Source organism: Lynx canadensis, chromosome A2 (genome assembly GCF_007474595.2).
Source record: "Lynx canadensis isolate LIC74 chromosome A2, mLynCan4.pri.v2, whole genome shotgun sequence".
NCBI lineage: Eukaryota > Metazoa > Chordata > Mammalia > Carnivora > Felidae > Lynx > Lynx canadensis.
This window is the reverse complement of record NC_044304.2, coordinates 18,500,028-18,514,414: the sequence shown is the minus strand read 5'-3', so window position 1 is coordinate 18,514,414 and position 14,387 is coordinate 18,500,028. Positions and strand designations below refer to the sequence as shown.

The 14,387-nt window shown below is 51.0% G+C and overlaps 1 protein-coding gene across 1 annotated transcript in view; it reads right to left on the bottom strand.

Moving 5' to 3' along the window:
* The window catches only part of BSN (bassoon presynaptic cytomatrix protein), a 91,977-nt gene that overhangs the window by 33,989 nt on the left and 43,601 nt on the right, over nt 1-14,387 (bottom strand). The window contains exon 2 of the mRNA XM_030296066.1: nt 2,785-3,184. Coding sequence (XP_030151926.1) covers nt 2,785-3,184 — 400 coding nt within the window. The remainder of the gene's footprint in view (nt 1-2,784; nt 3,185-14,387) is intronic.

The window sequence follows — 14,387 nt, the reverse complement described above, 5'->3', positions numbered from 1 at the left end:
GGAGACCTCGCCACTGATTCTGGATCCCCAGGTCTATTGCTCCAAAATGACCCTGAATAAGCCAAGACTTCCCAAGACTTCGTCTCCTTGTCTATAAACAGAGAGTGCCCTGAGCTCCTTCCCTGACTTCCATGCAGCCTCAATGTTGACATGCCCTGATGAGCTTCGGTGAGCTTCAAGGCAGAATGTGGGACCCAGGCCTCCTCAGCCCCGCCACCGCAGCATCACTGCACTAAGCCGTTTCGGACACACAGCCCCACCCTGCAGACAAGGTCCCCAGTATGCCCCCCAGTGGCCAGTGTCTGCAGTGCATCTGGTGCTGGAACCAGCACCACCTCTTCTTGCACCGTAGCAGGGCCCCTGCTGAGAAGAGAGTCCTGGACCTGGGTGTCCTGGGAAAGGTCGCTTTGCCTGAACGCCCTGACACCTAGACACACCCTACTTCAGAACCAGCCCCTGGCCCTGCCCAGCATCTCAGGCCAGGCAGGAGCCCAGCCCACAGACACCAGGGTAATCCCAGAAACGGCCTTCTTGGCTGGCAAAACATCAAGTTAGGAGGTGTGTCAGGACAGGTATGGTGTGACCAGGGCGGATCAGCAGGTGCGTGAACAAAACCTGCAAACTGGGTTTCTCTTTCTGTGCAAAAGGACCAGGAAGGTGAATCTGCTTTTAGCAGAGTGACAATGGACAACCGCTCTGACTCGAGAATTACGTTCTGCCAGCCTCTCAGGAAAATGTGCTGAGGGCTCTTTCTCCTTGACTGGAACACCACTGAAAGCCAGCTCTGGAGAAGAAAGAAGGTTCTGCTTGGAGACCCTGTCAGAAAAGGGCATCCACCAGGTTCCGAGAACCTGGAGAATGGACTAGGTCAGCATTTCCCAAACTGATGCCATGGAACAGCGGCCCCTAATGTTCTGAGAAAGCAAGTCTGGGAAAGGCTGCTGGCTACAGCTCTGTCTTGGAGCTCCATGGTGCCGTTCAGGGTGCTGAAGGCCTGAGAAGCCTCCCAGCAAAGAACCAATGCATTTGTCTGGCTCAGATTTGCTTGAAGCACCTGGCTGAGAGGACTGCTCTTCACCAAACACTGAATCTGCAGTTAAGTCTGAGGCCCCTTCCTTCCTGGCCCTGAGCCTCGGCTTCTTCCCGGCACAACGAGGCAGATGGACTGAGTGTGGCCAAGGTCCTCCCACTCTGCTGTTTTTCCTGGCATATTAAAGGCTGGCTCCCTTCCCACGTCACCCAAGGTCCTGGGCTTGGGGGAGCCTGTTGTGTGGCAAGGGCTGGGTGCCCACCAGGAAACCAGTGCCCCATATGTGGCTCTCCCTTGACCTCTGCCCTTCAGGTCCTATAGCTCAAGTGAGCATCTCAGGGAGGCTAAAACCCAGAGGGGCAACACCACACAGGGGCCACTGCAGCGTCTCACCCCTGCCTGTCAAACCTTACTCCTGGGGGGCCAGGGCTTCTGGCTTCTGGTTTGTGCTGGCACAAACACACAGGTGAGTTTCTTTGGTGTGGATCACACTGTTCTAAGTACTGAAGAGCAAACACTTACCTAACTGATCAGCTCAGGGATGGGCCTGTTTCTAATCACAGATGTAATAATCACGAGTGTGCACGCCTCCTCAAGGAAGCCCCCACACTCCAGGAGCAACTCCAAACGTACTGAGTCATCTCCCCACAACGGCAGCTCCTTCCTTGGAATCTCACACTTACCTCTCGCAAACCACACATCCCACACCCACAGCACCTCATGTCACAAATAGACCCCGACCTGTGAACAATTATTCTCACTCATCTCCCCCACACACGAGGTCCAAATGGCTCCTGCTGCTGATAATCCCAGAGGCGGCCATGCCTGTGCCTATAGCCCGGCCATGCTCCATCCTGCCCAAGGGCAGAGCCCTGGAGGAGGAACTAGAGACTTCTATGGGTTACCCCAGAGGAGAGGGAGGAAGCTGGCAAGTCCACGCAGTTCATTTCAGAGGCATGGCCCCAGTTCCACTAGTACACTGGGGCACCCAGCCTCCAGGTCCCCAAAAAGAGCCTTCAGGGTTTTGGCTGAGCATCCCACAGCAACTCAAAGCATCCTGAACAAAGCCAGGATGGGGCTGTGGACCCGGGGCACAAAGGAGGCCAATCTCGTGGAAATGGCCCTTCAGTAACTGCTCAGTGAGTGTAGGACACCATCACCCATTGTGAATGCTTGGCTCCCAGCCTGGGTCTCTACCCTGAGGTTGTTTCTCTGGGGATGGCTAGCTTTTCTGCCATCTCAGGCCCAGCTAACTGGAATGAAAGTCCAGAGGAGAAGCTTCCCAGAGCCCAACTGGAAGGCTGTTTCCTGCCTCTCCTAAAACCTTGCTTCCCTCACCAGCATCCCCCTCCAGTGCCCACTGTCAGGGAAAGAGGCTGGCCTAGAGCCAGGGAAATCTGCCTCCCCTCCAGCCTGTGGCTATTTATAGCCCTCTCCAAATGAGTATCCATTGAGAAAAGTTGCCCAGAAGCCTGTCTTTGGCCCTCTCTAAGGCCATTTTTCTGGGTCAAACTCACACCAGCTACAAAAGCATCTTCTACTCTGGGACTCTGCCCAAGCTTTCAGGAGGTGCAGGAATCCCTCAGGAGATCTGCGGCCAGGCCTGTTCTCTGCTACCACATCTTGAGCCAGGAAGACACAAATGCTGGTGGCTCAGGGAAACAACCAGGAAAAGAGAGTTGGTTAAAGAGGGGAAGGAAACCAAGGGAGGCATGGGAAGGTAGGTGGGGGAAGCCGGCGCAGAAAGTGGTTACCTGGGTGAGGTGAGGGTTGGGGTTGAACCCACACTGGTTGCAGACCTTGTTGTGACACTGGGTGCAGGTGTTGAAGTTTGGCTGGCTGGGGGTCGACGTGAGGTCCGAGGTCTTACATATGGGACACAGAGTGCTGCTGGGAAGGGGGGCGATCTGGGGGACGGAGTAGGGTGATGTGGGGGTGCTGCCTCTGTCCGGTGACACAGAGGGTGACCGCCCTGATCTCTGCGTCCTGCTGTCTACCTGCAGTGTCCTGCGCGGGCCATCAGCCTCCTGGCCTGCTGGGCCCTGTGCCCTCGTCTCCCGGGGGCTCTCGCGGCCGGGAGCAGTAGCAGAAGCCTGCTTCGGGGTTGGGGAAGCTGCTCTCTGGCTACCCGGGGGCTCCTTGGGGTCCAGTCTCCTGGAAACGCTGAAATGACATTGAAAATCACTATGTTAGAGACACTTCTCAGAGAAGCAGCCTGCAGGGGGCTCTATCAAGCTCGGTGACCCTGCCGAGCCCCATTCCGCTCTCCTCTTCCTGCCCAGTGACATCATCACAGCTACCATTTGCTGAGTGCTGATTGTGTCCCGTGCTGAGCGCTGACAAGCGTCTCCCATTTGAACCCTGAGCACCAGGTCATGTGGTAGAATCTTGAGTTCCCCTCCTACATCCTGATGAAGTACAGATTCAGATTCAGCAAGTCTAGTGTGAGGTTTGCATTTTTAAGAATCTCTAAGGTGATACCTATACTGTGGTCTGCAGACCACACTTTAAGAACCAAGGCTCTAAACCTATATGTTAGAAACACCTGGAGTTATTTTTAAATATCTGATTCTCAGATTATACCCCAGACAAATTACATCAGAATCTGTGGGGGCAGGGGCACCTGAGGTGCTGGGTTGAGCATCCAATTTCGGCCAGGTCATGATCTCGCAGTTTGTGGGTTCGAGCCCTGCATCAGCTCTGTGCTGACAGCTCAGAGCCTGGAGCCTGCTTTGGATTCTGTGTCTCCCTCTCGTTCTGCCTCTCCCCCGCTCACACTTTGTCTTTCTCTGTCTCTCAAAAATAAAAGATAAATAAAAAAGAATCTGTGGGGGCAGGACCCTGGTATTAGTATTTTTCCCTCCCCAGGTGATCCCAATATACAGCACAAGTTCAGAGCTATTGCCCTGGCAGGTCTGTTCTGGTTTGTTCCCTTCAAAGGCTGACCCCAGACAGTTGGAGATGGGTGGGGGAGGCATCCCAATGCCTACCTAGTTAATGCCATCTCCAGCAGTGACAAAGGAACCTACTTTCTGGCAGCTCACCAGCAGGCCTGATGCTAGACCAAGTCCATCGAGATGGGTGAAGTGTTACTCTTCCGCTAGTACCAGGCTGGGTGGGGTTGCGGTCCTAGGATCCAGCCCTTGAGGAACCACTGAAGAGAAATCCAGTGTACCTAACCCCCATCTCCATTCTGACCTGGCGCAGCTGCAGGGAAGCCCGCAGAGTTGAGTAGTTCAGTAAGGTAGAAAGTTAAGCTAAACTCAATTTCCTTATTTTCCTTTTCCAATTTGAAAGAAGATGAGCACAAAAAGCCAAAGGCAATGTTTTATATGGCTTCCCTGAAATTCTATCCTTGTTCCAGTGTGTATTCATCTGGGTGGATACTGGCACCCAGGAGACAGGACAGACTGGCTGAGCGCCACTGTGGAGGCTGGACCACAGCTGCCTGCAGGGAGGCCACCCTGGCGCCATCTGCCCTAGTGCCCTGTGTCCTCCTAGGGTCTGACTGACTGACAGGAGGGGATTCTGAGTTTGCTGCCCCTAGATGAAAGCCATCTGCTTGCAAAAAAGATTCAGGGGCCAACTGGTAGGATGTCTTAAAACAAGCCATTTCAGACGGGGTGGGGGGGGGGGCCAGGGGGCGAGGAGCCCACCTGAGGAGGCCTCCTCCAAGACTGTCTGCAATTCTTCCTCCCTTCTGAGGAACAGTGGGGGGAGAGCCACACCTTTGGTCTAATAAAGACTCTTCCAGAAAAAAGAAACACTATTACATGTCTATCAAACATTTCTTTCATCAACCAACAACAGCATATACCCACCCATCCATCCCATCTCACGGACCTGCCACTTTTGTCTTCAACAGGATCTCCAGAACCTGAGAGTCTAGCCCCCCTGGGCCATCTTGCCACCAGCTGTGAGGCCCAGTATGTAGTGGCCACAGCATCTCTGGGCCACACTTGGAACCTAGGCTCCACAGCCTTCCAGCAGACTAATTTCTAGGCATGGTAAAGAAAGATTCCCACTTGGTTAATTTATAATTTCATTTTTTATTTGAATGATTTGGGGCTGGAATTTAAAAGCAGCACCTGACTGTATGTTAACTATACTGGAATTAAAATTAAAAGGAAAAAAAAAAAAAAAAGGAGCCCCTGAAAGCTAATCAGAAGCTACTGAGAGCCCTTTATACCATGTGGAGGGAGGGGCTGCAGTCCCTTTCCCAGGCTGTGTAAGGTCTGAAGTTTTTTTCTGAGGAATGTAGCCATCTCTACTGTCTGTGAGTTGCCTGGTCTGTGACAGGCAATCTTCTGTGTACACAGTTGCATTTTAATTCAATGTTGTATCACCATGTAGTCTTTCTGGGGACAAAATTTGTGTGACAGAGATCCAGATTCAAGTTAACTTTCAGCTCAGCCAGAGTGACAATGACTAAGCAAACAATGCCTTCTGTGGCCCAGCAAAGTCTGTCCTGCAAGGGCTCCCTGCACCTGGGCCTGATGCGTGTGCACGCACCAACACGGTGGCTGTAGGAGACACCTGGCGATCGAGCTGCTTGTCCGCGATCCCTTCTCTTTTCCATCCTCCTGGATGATTCCTCACCCCTTCTCCATGATCTTCAAGCCTCCAGTATGTCTCTCCCTCTCTTAACTGTCACTGACAACCTGCATGCCATCTCACCAAGAAAGTGGGAGCTACTAGAGGAGAATTTGCACATCCACAGCCGCTCGACGTCTGTCCCCCAATATTTGCCAGTCTCCTGTTCCCAAAGCCCACTTCTTACCTTCACAAACCACCTCCTCTCCTTCATCAACCATTTCCCCTCTCTATTGGATGATTTCAATAACCATGCAAACACGCTTCTCCCATCCGCAAAATTAATTAATTAATTAATTAAATAACTTTGACCCACTTTCCCCTTTAGCTACTGCCCCATTTCTCTGCTCCTCTCCTCCCTTCCTCTCAACCCAGTCCAACCTGGCTTTTGCACACCCTTCTACAGAAACCGCTATGGTCATAGTCACCAACGGCCTCCACATTATCAATCCAACAATCCCTTCTCAATCTCTCATCTCACTTCAGCAGCACCACAGGATACTGCTGAGTGCTCCCTCCTTCCTGAGATAAGTTTTCCACTTGCCTTCTGGAACACCTCCTTCTCCCAGGTTTCCTCCTCCCTCCTGGCCACACCTGTTTAAACTCTCTCCCATTCCCAGAACCCCGCTCCTTACACTGGAGGAACCTGGTCTTCTCTGAGTACACACGATCCTGGGTCTCAAAGCCCACCCAGACTCAAGGCTTGAAATCCCACTTCCCAGTGACAACTACCAAATATGTGTCTCTGGCCCAGTCCTCTTCCCTGAACCTGTCACTGGTCTAACTGCAGACTCTGCATCTTGACTGAGATGTCATATGCATAGGCATCCCAAACCTGAAGTGTCCAAGCTGAGCTCTTATCTTCCCCTATATGTGCGTTTCCCAGCCTCCCATTGGCGCCATCTCTGACCCCTTCTTCTCCCATCCACTTCAATCATCAGTAAATCTTGTTGGCTTTAGAGTCTGGCCACTCCCACTGCCTCCTCTCTCCCCACCGTCCCCTCTTTTTTTCAGTTCTGCACAAGCCAGGCTGCTTTCACTCACCCCTCTGTGGTCTTCTCTGCATGGCAGCCAGGATACTCCTCTACATACATAAATTAGCCACTTCCCTCCTCTGTCTAAACCCTCCAACACTTCTTTTCCCTCCCAGAAGAAAATCCAAAGGCTTTACAATGGCCCCTGCAAGCCCACGAGATACAGCCCCTTTCCCCCTGGCCCCATCCCCTACTATTCTCTCCCTCTCTCCTTCTACTTCCCTTAGGCCAGGCCACTCTCCTCTGGGCATCCACATCTGCAGGCATTTGCACTCCCTAAAGTCTTTGCGCTGGTGGCATCCTTTCAGGGACACTCTCCCTGATCTATTTAAAATGAAGCTTCTGGGACACCTGGCTAGTTGGAAGAGCATGTGACTTTTGCTCTCTGGGCATGAGTTCGAGCCCCACGTTGGGTGTACAGATTGCTAACAAATAAATAAATAAACTTAAAAAACATAAAATGTAGCTTCTGTCCCTCCTGCCTCTTTGTTCTCCACGGCATTGAGTACCTTCCAATTCATCATATGTATTGCTTTTGTGTATCCTCTGTGATCCCCGCATTAGACCGTCAGCTCTGTGGGCAGGGCCTCTGTGTGCTGCCTCCATAGCTGCATCCCGGAGCCCAGCACAGCGCCTAGCACACACTGGACACACAACTGGTGTTTCCAGAATAGATTGGCTGTAGGCACATCATGACTCAGAAAAGCAAATGTGGCCCAAAAGTGTGTTAGAGCTGAGGAAACAAGGCATGGCACGTGACTAGCATGGCACTCGGCCCTTCCCTGGATCTGAGCTCATGCTGGAGAGAGCTTCAGATATGATAGTGGAGTCCTCTCTGGTTATTGGTTGCACCCCCAGTCCCACCATACAGAATACTCTGCTCACCATGGTGGTGATGCCAACTGAGCCTTACTGTGAGCCCCACTGTGTGCCAGGCACCTATCACATATTAACTCCTTTATGCCTCATAGCAAATCCACAGGACAGGACCCATTTTGCCCATTTTACAGACAAGGAAACTGCTACACATAGGAGTTATATAACTTGCAAAGCCATCATGACTTGTATCAAGGCCTGCAGTCTCTGTCCTTAACCACTGTCGCACATTGTCACTCTCGGGAGCGCAGTGAGGCTGTGGACAGGTAGGCAGCACTGCACTTTGGGCTCTTTGGATTATTTTTTTCTCTTCTGAAGAGCTGGTTAAGTGGAAGGCTCCCTAGGAGAAGGTCTCTGACATTTTGCTCCCCACTGCAGCCCAGTCCTCCCACCACTCTTGGTACTGAGCAAGCCCTCAATAAACATATGCAAAGTAAATGGAAAGATGTGTAAGTGGTTCAGCGAGCTCACAGGGTGGGACTGACCTCAGGCAGCAACATGATTCAGTTGGGACCACTTCACATGGAGTTTGCCCAGCAACGCTGAGACTCACAGAGAAAACTAACATTCATTCATTCATTCATTCAGGCATGTAGTCATTCACAAACACCTGCTGACCCCTGGAATAGTTCCAGGCCCCGTGATAGGTATTGGCGGTATGAACAAACTATGTCTCTGACAATGGAAGGTGGGTCTACAGGTGTTCATTGTATTGTATTGTATCCTTTACATCTTATACATATTTTATAAGTACTCTTACATTCTTTAGAAATACCTATTCAATATTTAATTGAAATACATTTTTAAAAAAGTGAATCAGACAGGGATCCAGTCCTCTGGGAGCCTACAGTCTAGAGGGGAGACGGATGTGCAAACAAATCACCGCACGACATGCCTCCACACGGTCCAGGGAAGGGACAGAAGTCTGATGAGGCTTCTCCTTGAGGTGAAAGGGCAAGGTAGGCAGAGGTGAGAGCACATGAAAAGACTCAGAGACATGACAGAGCATGCTCAGGCTGGGTGGCTGTGGGGGGCAGGCACGGCAGGTTTAAGCCAGTGCTATCCCCTGCACCTAGAACAGCTCCCAGCAATCCTGTGGTCTGAACTTCCTGAACTATGGGCAAGCTTAGAGCTAAAAAGGGAAAGGCCAGGGGAATAATAGGGCCTCTAAGGTTTTCAAACAAGAGAGTGCTCTGGCTGTGTGTCAAGGAGACAGTAGAGGCAGGGAAACAGTGAAAAATTGGCAATAGCCCAAGAGACAGTCCGTGGGGTGAGAGGGAGGGAAGTTTCAGCAGAGGTATTCTGGCTTGAGGTCTGAGGAGGAATGGTCCTTTTGATTGAGACTGGGGGTCCAGGGACAGAAGCCAGTCGGTGAGCAGAGAATGGGGAATAAAATGGCAAAATCATGAAGTTGGATCTGGTTTTGTTGAGGTGGGAGGTAGGTACAAGAGGTATCAGGAGATGGGTCGGGGCTTGGATTCAATTCAGAAAAGTCTAGATATTTCTATTGGGGAGAGCTAAGGGTTCGATTCACAGGCAAGCCTCAGAGATCACACGGGAGCAGTGGTCTAGGAAAGATTTGTGGGGAGCACCAACGTTTATGGGAGCAGAAGAGATGTCAGAAACGGAGAAGTCAGAGAAAGAACAAAAAGACACAACCTCCTCCCAGGGTTTGAGAAGCTCCCAGAGGAGGAGCATTCAACAACCTGCTGTGAAGAATCTCTGTGCCTGAAGGCTGGAACACTGGAGAAGCCACAGAAGAAAAGTCTATACCAATGAGGGCCGCACCCTGTGACTGCCCCGGCCCTCTCCCACCCAGACCGACCTGAGAAGGGCTGGCTCCCCATCCTGCTCAACACAGGACCCACCCGTCTCTTGCAGGAGATGCAGGAGCTCCATCTGTGACACATCCCTGGATGCAAGTCTCATAGAGACCAGGATGGCTGGGGTAGCCCTGGGCCTCTTCAGGCGGCCCTCCTTAATAAAGGTCTCCACTGGGTAGAGAAGGGAGAGAGGAAGGAAAGGGGGAGGGAAACGTCCACAGGTAGGACACAGCTCAGCCCCACAGAAGACCTGGTTTCATGGATCTGGACCATCAGCAGTGAGGCTCCATGAGGCCAATGGTCCTCCCAAAAGCCCCAGGGACCGCTCTTGCTTGGTGAGGGTTTGGATAAGCACAGGTGAGCAAGGAGGGAAGAAGGACACTGCCATAAAGCAGAGGAGACACAGGAGGACAAGTAGGTGAGAAGGAGGGAGAGAGCAGAGATATGAAGGAGTGGCTGGAAGCCAAGCAGGGAAGACTAAAAATGGCTTATCCAGGGATATATATTTTTAAAAGATAGCCAAGAAAGGTAGAGGGGGTAAAAATAGCTGGATTTCTACCAGCTTTCCTCCCTTTCAGCACTAAAGGCTATTGACTGATCAGAAACAAGTCTTGAAGCTGTTTAGCAGGGCTGGAAGGACCACCCCCCTGGCCACATGGGTGCTGTTGGGGAGGGGCACAGAGCCAATTCAGTTGGCATCCCCCTCAGCACTCCTCAGTACCCCAGTAGCCTCCTGTCCCATACCATGACCACCACTGGGAGAAATGATCCAGACTGTGCTGGTCAGACCTGGGCTGGCCGATGTCAGATATCCCAGGAAACGCATGAAGCCAACAAGCTCCACTGACCAAAGATGCCCCAGCCACCAGGTACATCCGTAAGGTCAGGGCCAACAGGGAGAGATGTGGCTGCCCAGGTCCACAGTGGGGAGGAGCCTAGAGCCACTGCGGCAGCTGTGCTCAGAGAGGACCTGCTCAGGCTGAAGCAGACTAACAGAAGGAGAAGCAGGGAGGCAGGGAGACAGTGCGGGCTCCAGAGGGAAAACCAGGCTGGGTTCCACATGGCAGCATTCTAGAGCATGCCCCCCACCGCCTCCAGTTGAATATTTAAAAAAGAAATACTTCACACCAATAAGTGACTGTCTTTGTTCACCAGGAGGGGATTGAACTTAGGGAAACTGTTTTTCTTAAGTCAGAGCAGCCGGAAGAGGTCCCACAGCTTCAAACAAGGTTTTGATAAATTCATGGCTGACCTTTCTGTAATAGGCAATTATGACTGGGCAGATGCTGTGGGAGGATCCTCTCCTTTCAGGCCCATGCCAGGAAGGGCCACTGGGCCACCCACTGGTACCTGTGGATTCAGGCAGAGAAGCAAGGGTTGCAGAATCTTGGTTTGGGTTTTTCTGTGTATTTTTTTTTTTTTAAGTAATCTCCACACCCAACGTGGGGCTTGAACTCACAACCCCGACCCAGATCAAGAGTTGTATGCACTGCTGACTGAGCCAGCTAGGCGCCTCAGGGTTGCAGAATCTTGGGAAGCACGATCAGGTCGTGGGTTCTGGAGCAATTCTCTCACGAATGGATGGGAGAACACAGAAAGTTTGACTTTAGAAAAAACATTCCAGTTTCCACACACAAAAAAAGCTTCTTGACCTACCCAGTTTCCAGGCCAGTGGCCTTCTGCCTTTCTGATCATGCATCCCTATCAATAAAGTATGTTTGCATACCCCCAACATATGAATACTTATCCACCGATTACGTACACATATATTACTGATAAAACACACCTCCCCAAATGGAAAAGTTTGAAAGGATGAGATAGGATATAAATGTTTTCACAGCTTTAGTTGGCTGCCTCATCTCCCTCCCCTTCTTGGCACGTGTGCCCCAGTTTGGAGGCTCTACTGAGGAAATTCTTTTATTTTTAATTTTTTTTTTATTTTAGAGAGAGAGAGAGAGAGAGCACAAGTGGGGGAGAGGGGCAGAGGGAGAGAGATAGAATACCAAGCTGGCTCCATGCTCAGCACAGAACCCGACACGGGGCTCGATCCCACGACCCTGGGATCACGACCTGAGACGAAATCAAGACTTGGACACTGAACCGACTGAGCCACCCAGGCGCCCCCCCGCTAAGGAAATTCTTAATCTCCCAATCTTAAAAGGAGTCTGTTGGTGGCCCAGACCAGATTCTCTCCTGCCCCCAGACCTGCCCCATTGAAGGTGGACTTAGGTCAGTGTCAGGAAGGCCCCTTCCTGACCACCTATCAACCAAAAAGAATTTGCTCTGCTGAGACCAACAGCACAGGGGTGAGGGTCTCCATAACACTCAGCTACAGCACTCAGAGCCTTTCATGGGACAGGAAACCTAGACCACAGGCTCAGAGCCTCTGAGTTGCTCTCTTGAAGCCAGGGGATGCCCTGCTGGCTGGGGAGGGAAGGTACCACCCACAGCGTTCCTGGGTGGTGGTGGTAGGGTGTCATGCTACACGCAGAGCTCCCCAAGAGGCCGACATCCTTCCCTCCTAACTTCCAGCACCTTGAAGCTCCTGCCCCACTATGAAGGTAAGGTTCCAAGACCCAAGAGACCCCAGAGAATTAGCTCCTCTCCTACAAGTGAGGACAAAGCACCTTGCCATCCTGGTGACAGCCCCTGCAGCAAGTATATACTTGTGCACTTGGGCATACACGTACTCACACCCCTGAGCAGACAAACCCATGTGAAGATCCCCACCACCTCCACTCATCGTTTCCACTTAGGAACATCTAGCAGTTGGAACTCTTCCTGGGACCAAACAACAAGCTTCAGCTGGTGCCAGGCCAGTCCATCTGGGCCAGCAGAGAACATGTTTAAGGCAGTGAGCTGTGACTGCTTTGCTGCTGCTGAGGGAGAGTTTGGGATGATTCGCCAGGTGGGTCAGGATGGCAGAGAGGGTGACGAGAGGGACCAGTAGGAGTGCAAGCTGCTGCCATCCAGCATGGGCCAGGGGAGCTGCCAGCATGAGAGGAGAGACCACCAGCACTGGCAGCAAGGTGGGGGCCGGTCCACAACTGTGAGGAAAGCAGGCCCTGGGGACCCCATTCCCCAGCCCTGGGGCCCACATGTTCTGAGCATCTCTCAGAACAATCCCATTTGGTCTTGGTTCCCTTTAGATCCAGCCCATCTCCAGAATCCAGAACAAGGATGGGAAATAAGGGTAACTTTCCTTTAACCCTGTTAAGTGATAGTGACTGCATAGAGCACTGGGCTTGGGAAAGATCTGTGGGAAAGACTGTTGCCATCACTTAGTAAGGTCTGTCATGAACCTGGGATTAGGGCCATAGAACTGTCATCCGTGATGTAAAACAAAACCAGACCCTTAGAGCTGCCTAAAGTGACACCCAACATCCTGGAGTGTCTCACTGAGAGCTGGGCCAGGCCCAACTCAGGACAAATCCATCCCCGCAAGAAAGAGACCAGAGAATGCATGTGGTGTTTACCTATGACCTTCCCTTCAGCCCCATTTTCACCTCCATCCCATGGCTTTCCCAGAGCCACGGCAGCTGTATGTAGGCATCAGTTGGCTAGGGCAGCGAATGCCAGAAGCTTGGTGTAACTGGGAATGTCTCTTGTACCATGGTGCTTGTGGCAGGGGGCATTGTGTGGCTGATGGCTTGCCTGAGGCACATGGTGGCAGACACCATCCTCCTGCTCTAAGGACTCTATTGAGGGGTTACTAGTCCTTTCATCATACCTTCATCAATCTTAAGAAGTTTCTCTCTAGAAATTTTTGTTCATTCATTCATTTAAAAAGGGCTCATAGGAACCACATTCTCTAGCTCTTCAATATCTAAAAGTATCTTTGTGGTCATTAAACTTGAACAACAGTTTGTCTGGATATAAAATTCTAGGTTTAGGGGCACCTGGATGGCTTAGTCAGTTAAGCGTCTGGCTCTTGATTTTAGCTCAGGTCATGATCTCACAGTCTTGAGATGGAGCCCCGTGTCGGGCTCCACGTTCAGTGTGGAGATTCTCTCTCTCTCTCTGCCCCTCTCCCCGACTTGTGCTCCCTCTAAAATAAAAAAGATTTAAAAAATTTAAAAATTCTAGGTTTATGCTTTCTTTCCCTGAAGACTTTGCAGGTCCAGCCCCTCTGCTTTCTAGTATCAACTCTTATTGTGGTGAGTTCTGGGCCAGCCTGATCGGCTAGCTCCCCTTATAGGTATATTAACACTTTCCTCTGCAGTGCAATAGTTTTTCGTTAGTTCAATAAGGAGAATGAACAGGAGATTCTTTTAATTCATCATATTTGACTAGAAGACATTTTACAACCGAAAACAAATATCATTTTTCTCTGGCTTTCCACTGTGCAAGTTCTAACTTTTCTAAAGCATGGGCCCCTTTATAAATCGAATTTAAAACCTTAGATTTAGGGCGTGCCTGGCTGGCTCAGTCAGTAAAGCATGCATGCAACTCTAAATCTTGGGGTTGTGAGTTCAAATCCCACATTGAGTGTAATACCTAAAAATGAAATCTTCAAAAAATAAAAAAATTAAAATAAAACCTTAGATTTCATCCCTAAGAAGAAAAAAAGTACACATTCATGAGCATTTTTGTTTGATTTCAGAAGCTCCTAGGAACCAAATTCCTCAATGACTAACCTGGCCTGGGACCAGCAGGCCCAAGCCTATCACACCGGCCTGTCACGCACATGCCCCCAGTACAAGTGCCTGAGGCCTGGGAGCTCTTGACAAGCTAGCAGCAGCTTTCCTGTGTCCATGCCCACAGGCTTTCCAGAGGCACAACTGAACACCTCCTCAGTGCCATTCAAACCCAGCTTTAGATGTGGAGCATCCTGGGCCTCCCTCCCTATACATGTGCCCCCAAGCCCAGTCCCAAGGCCACCCCCCTGCAAGGCACCGTTTACTATCTGTCTTTCAGTTCAGACTGAGCCCTCTATGAGGGCAGGGGTGCCCAGAATCTAATGTGTTTGCCAAAGGACACAGAGGTTCCACAGGCTCTTTTAATCAATTGATGAAAAATAATTTGTAATTG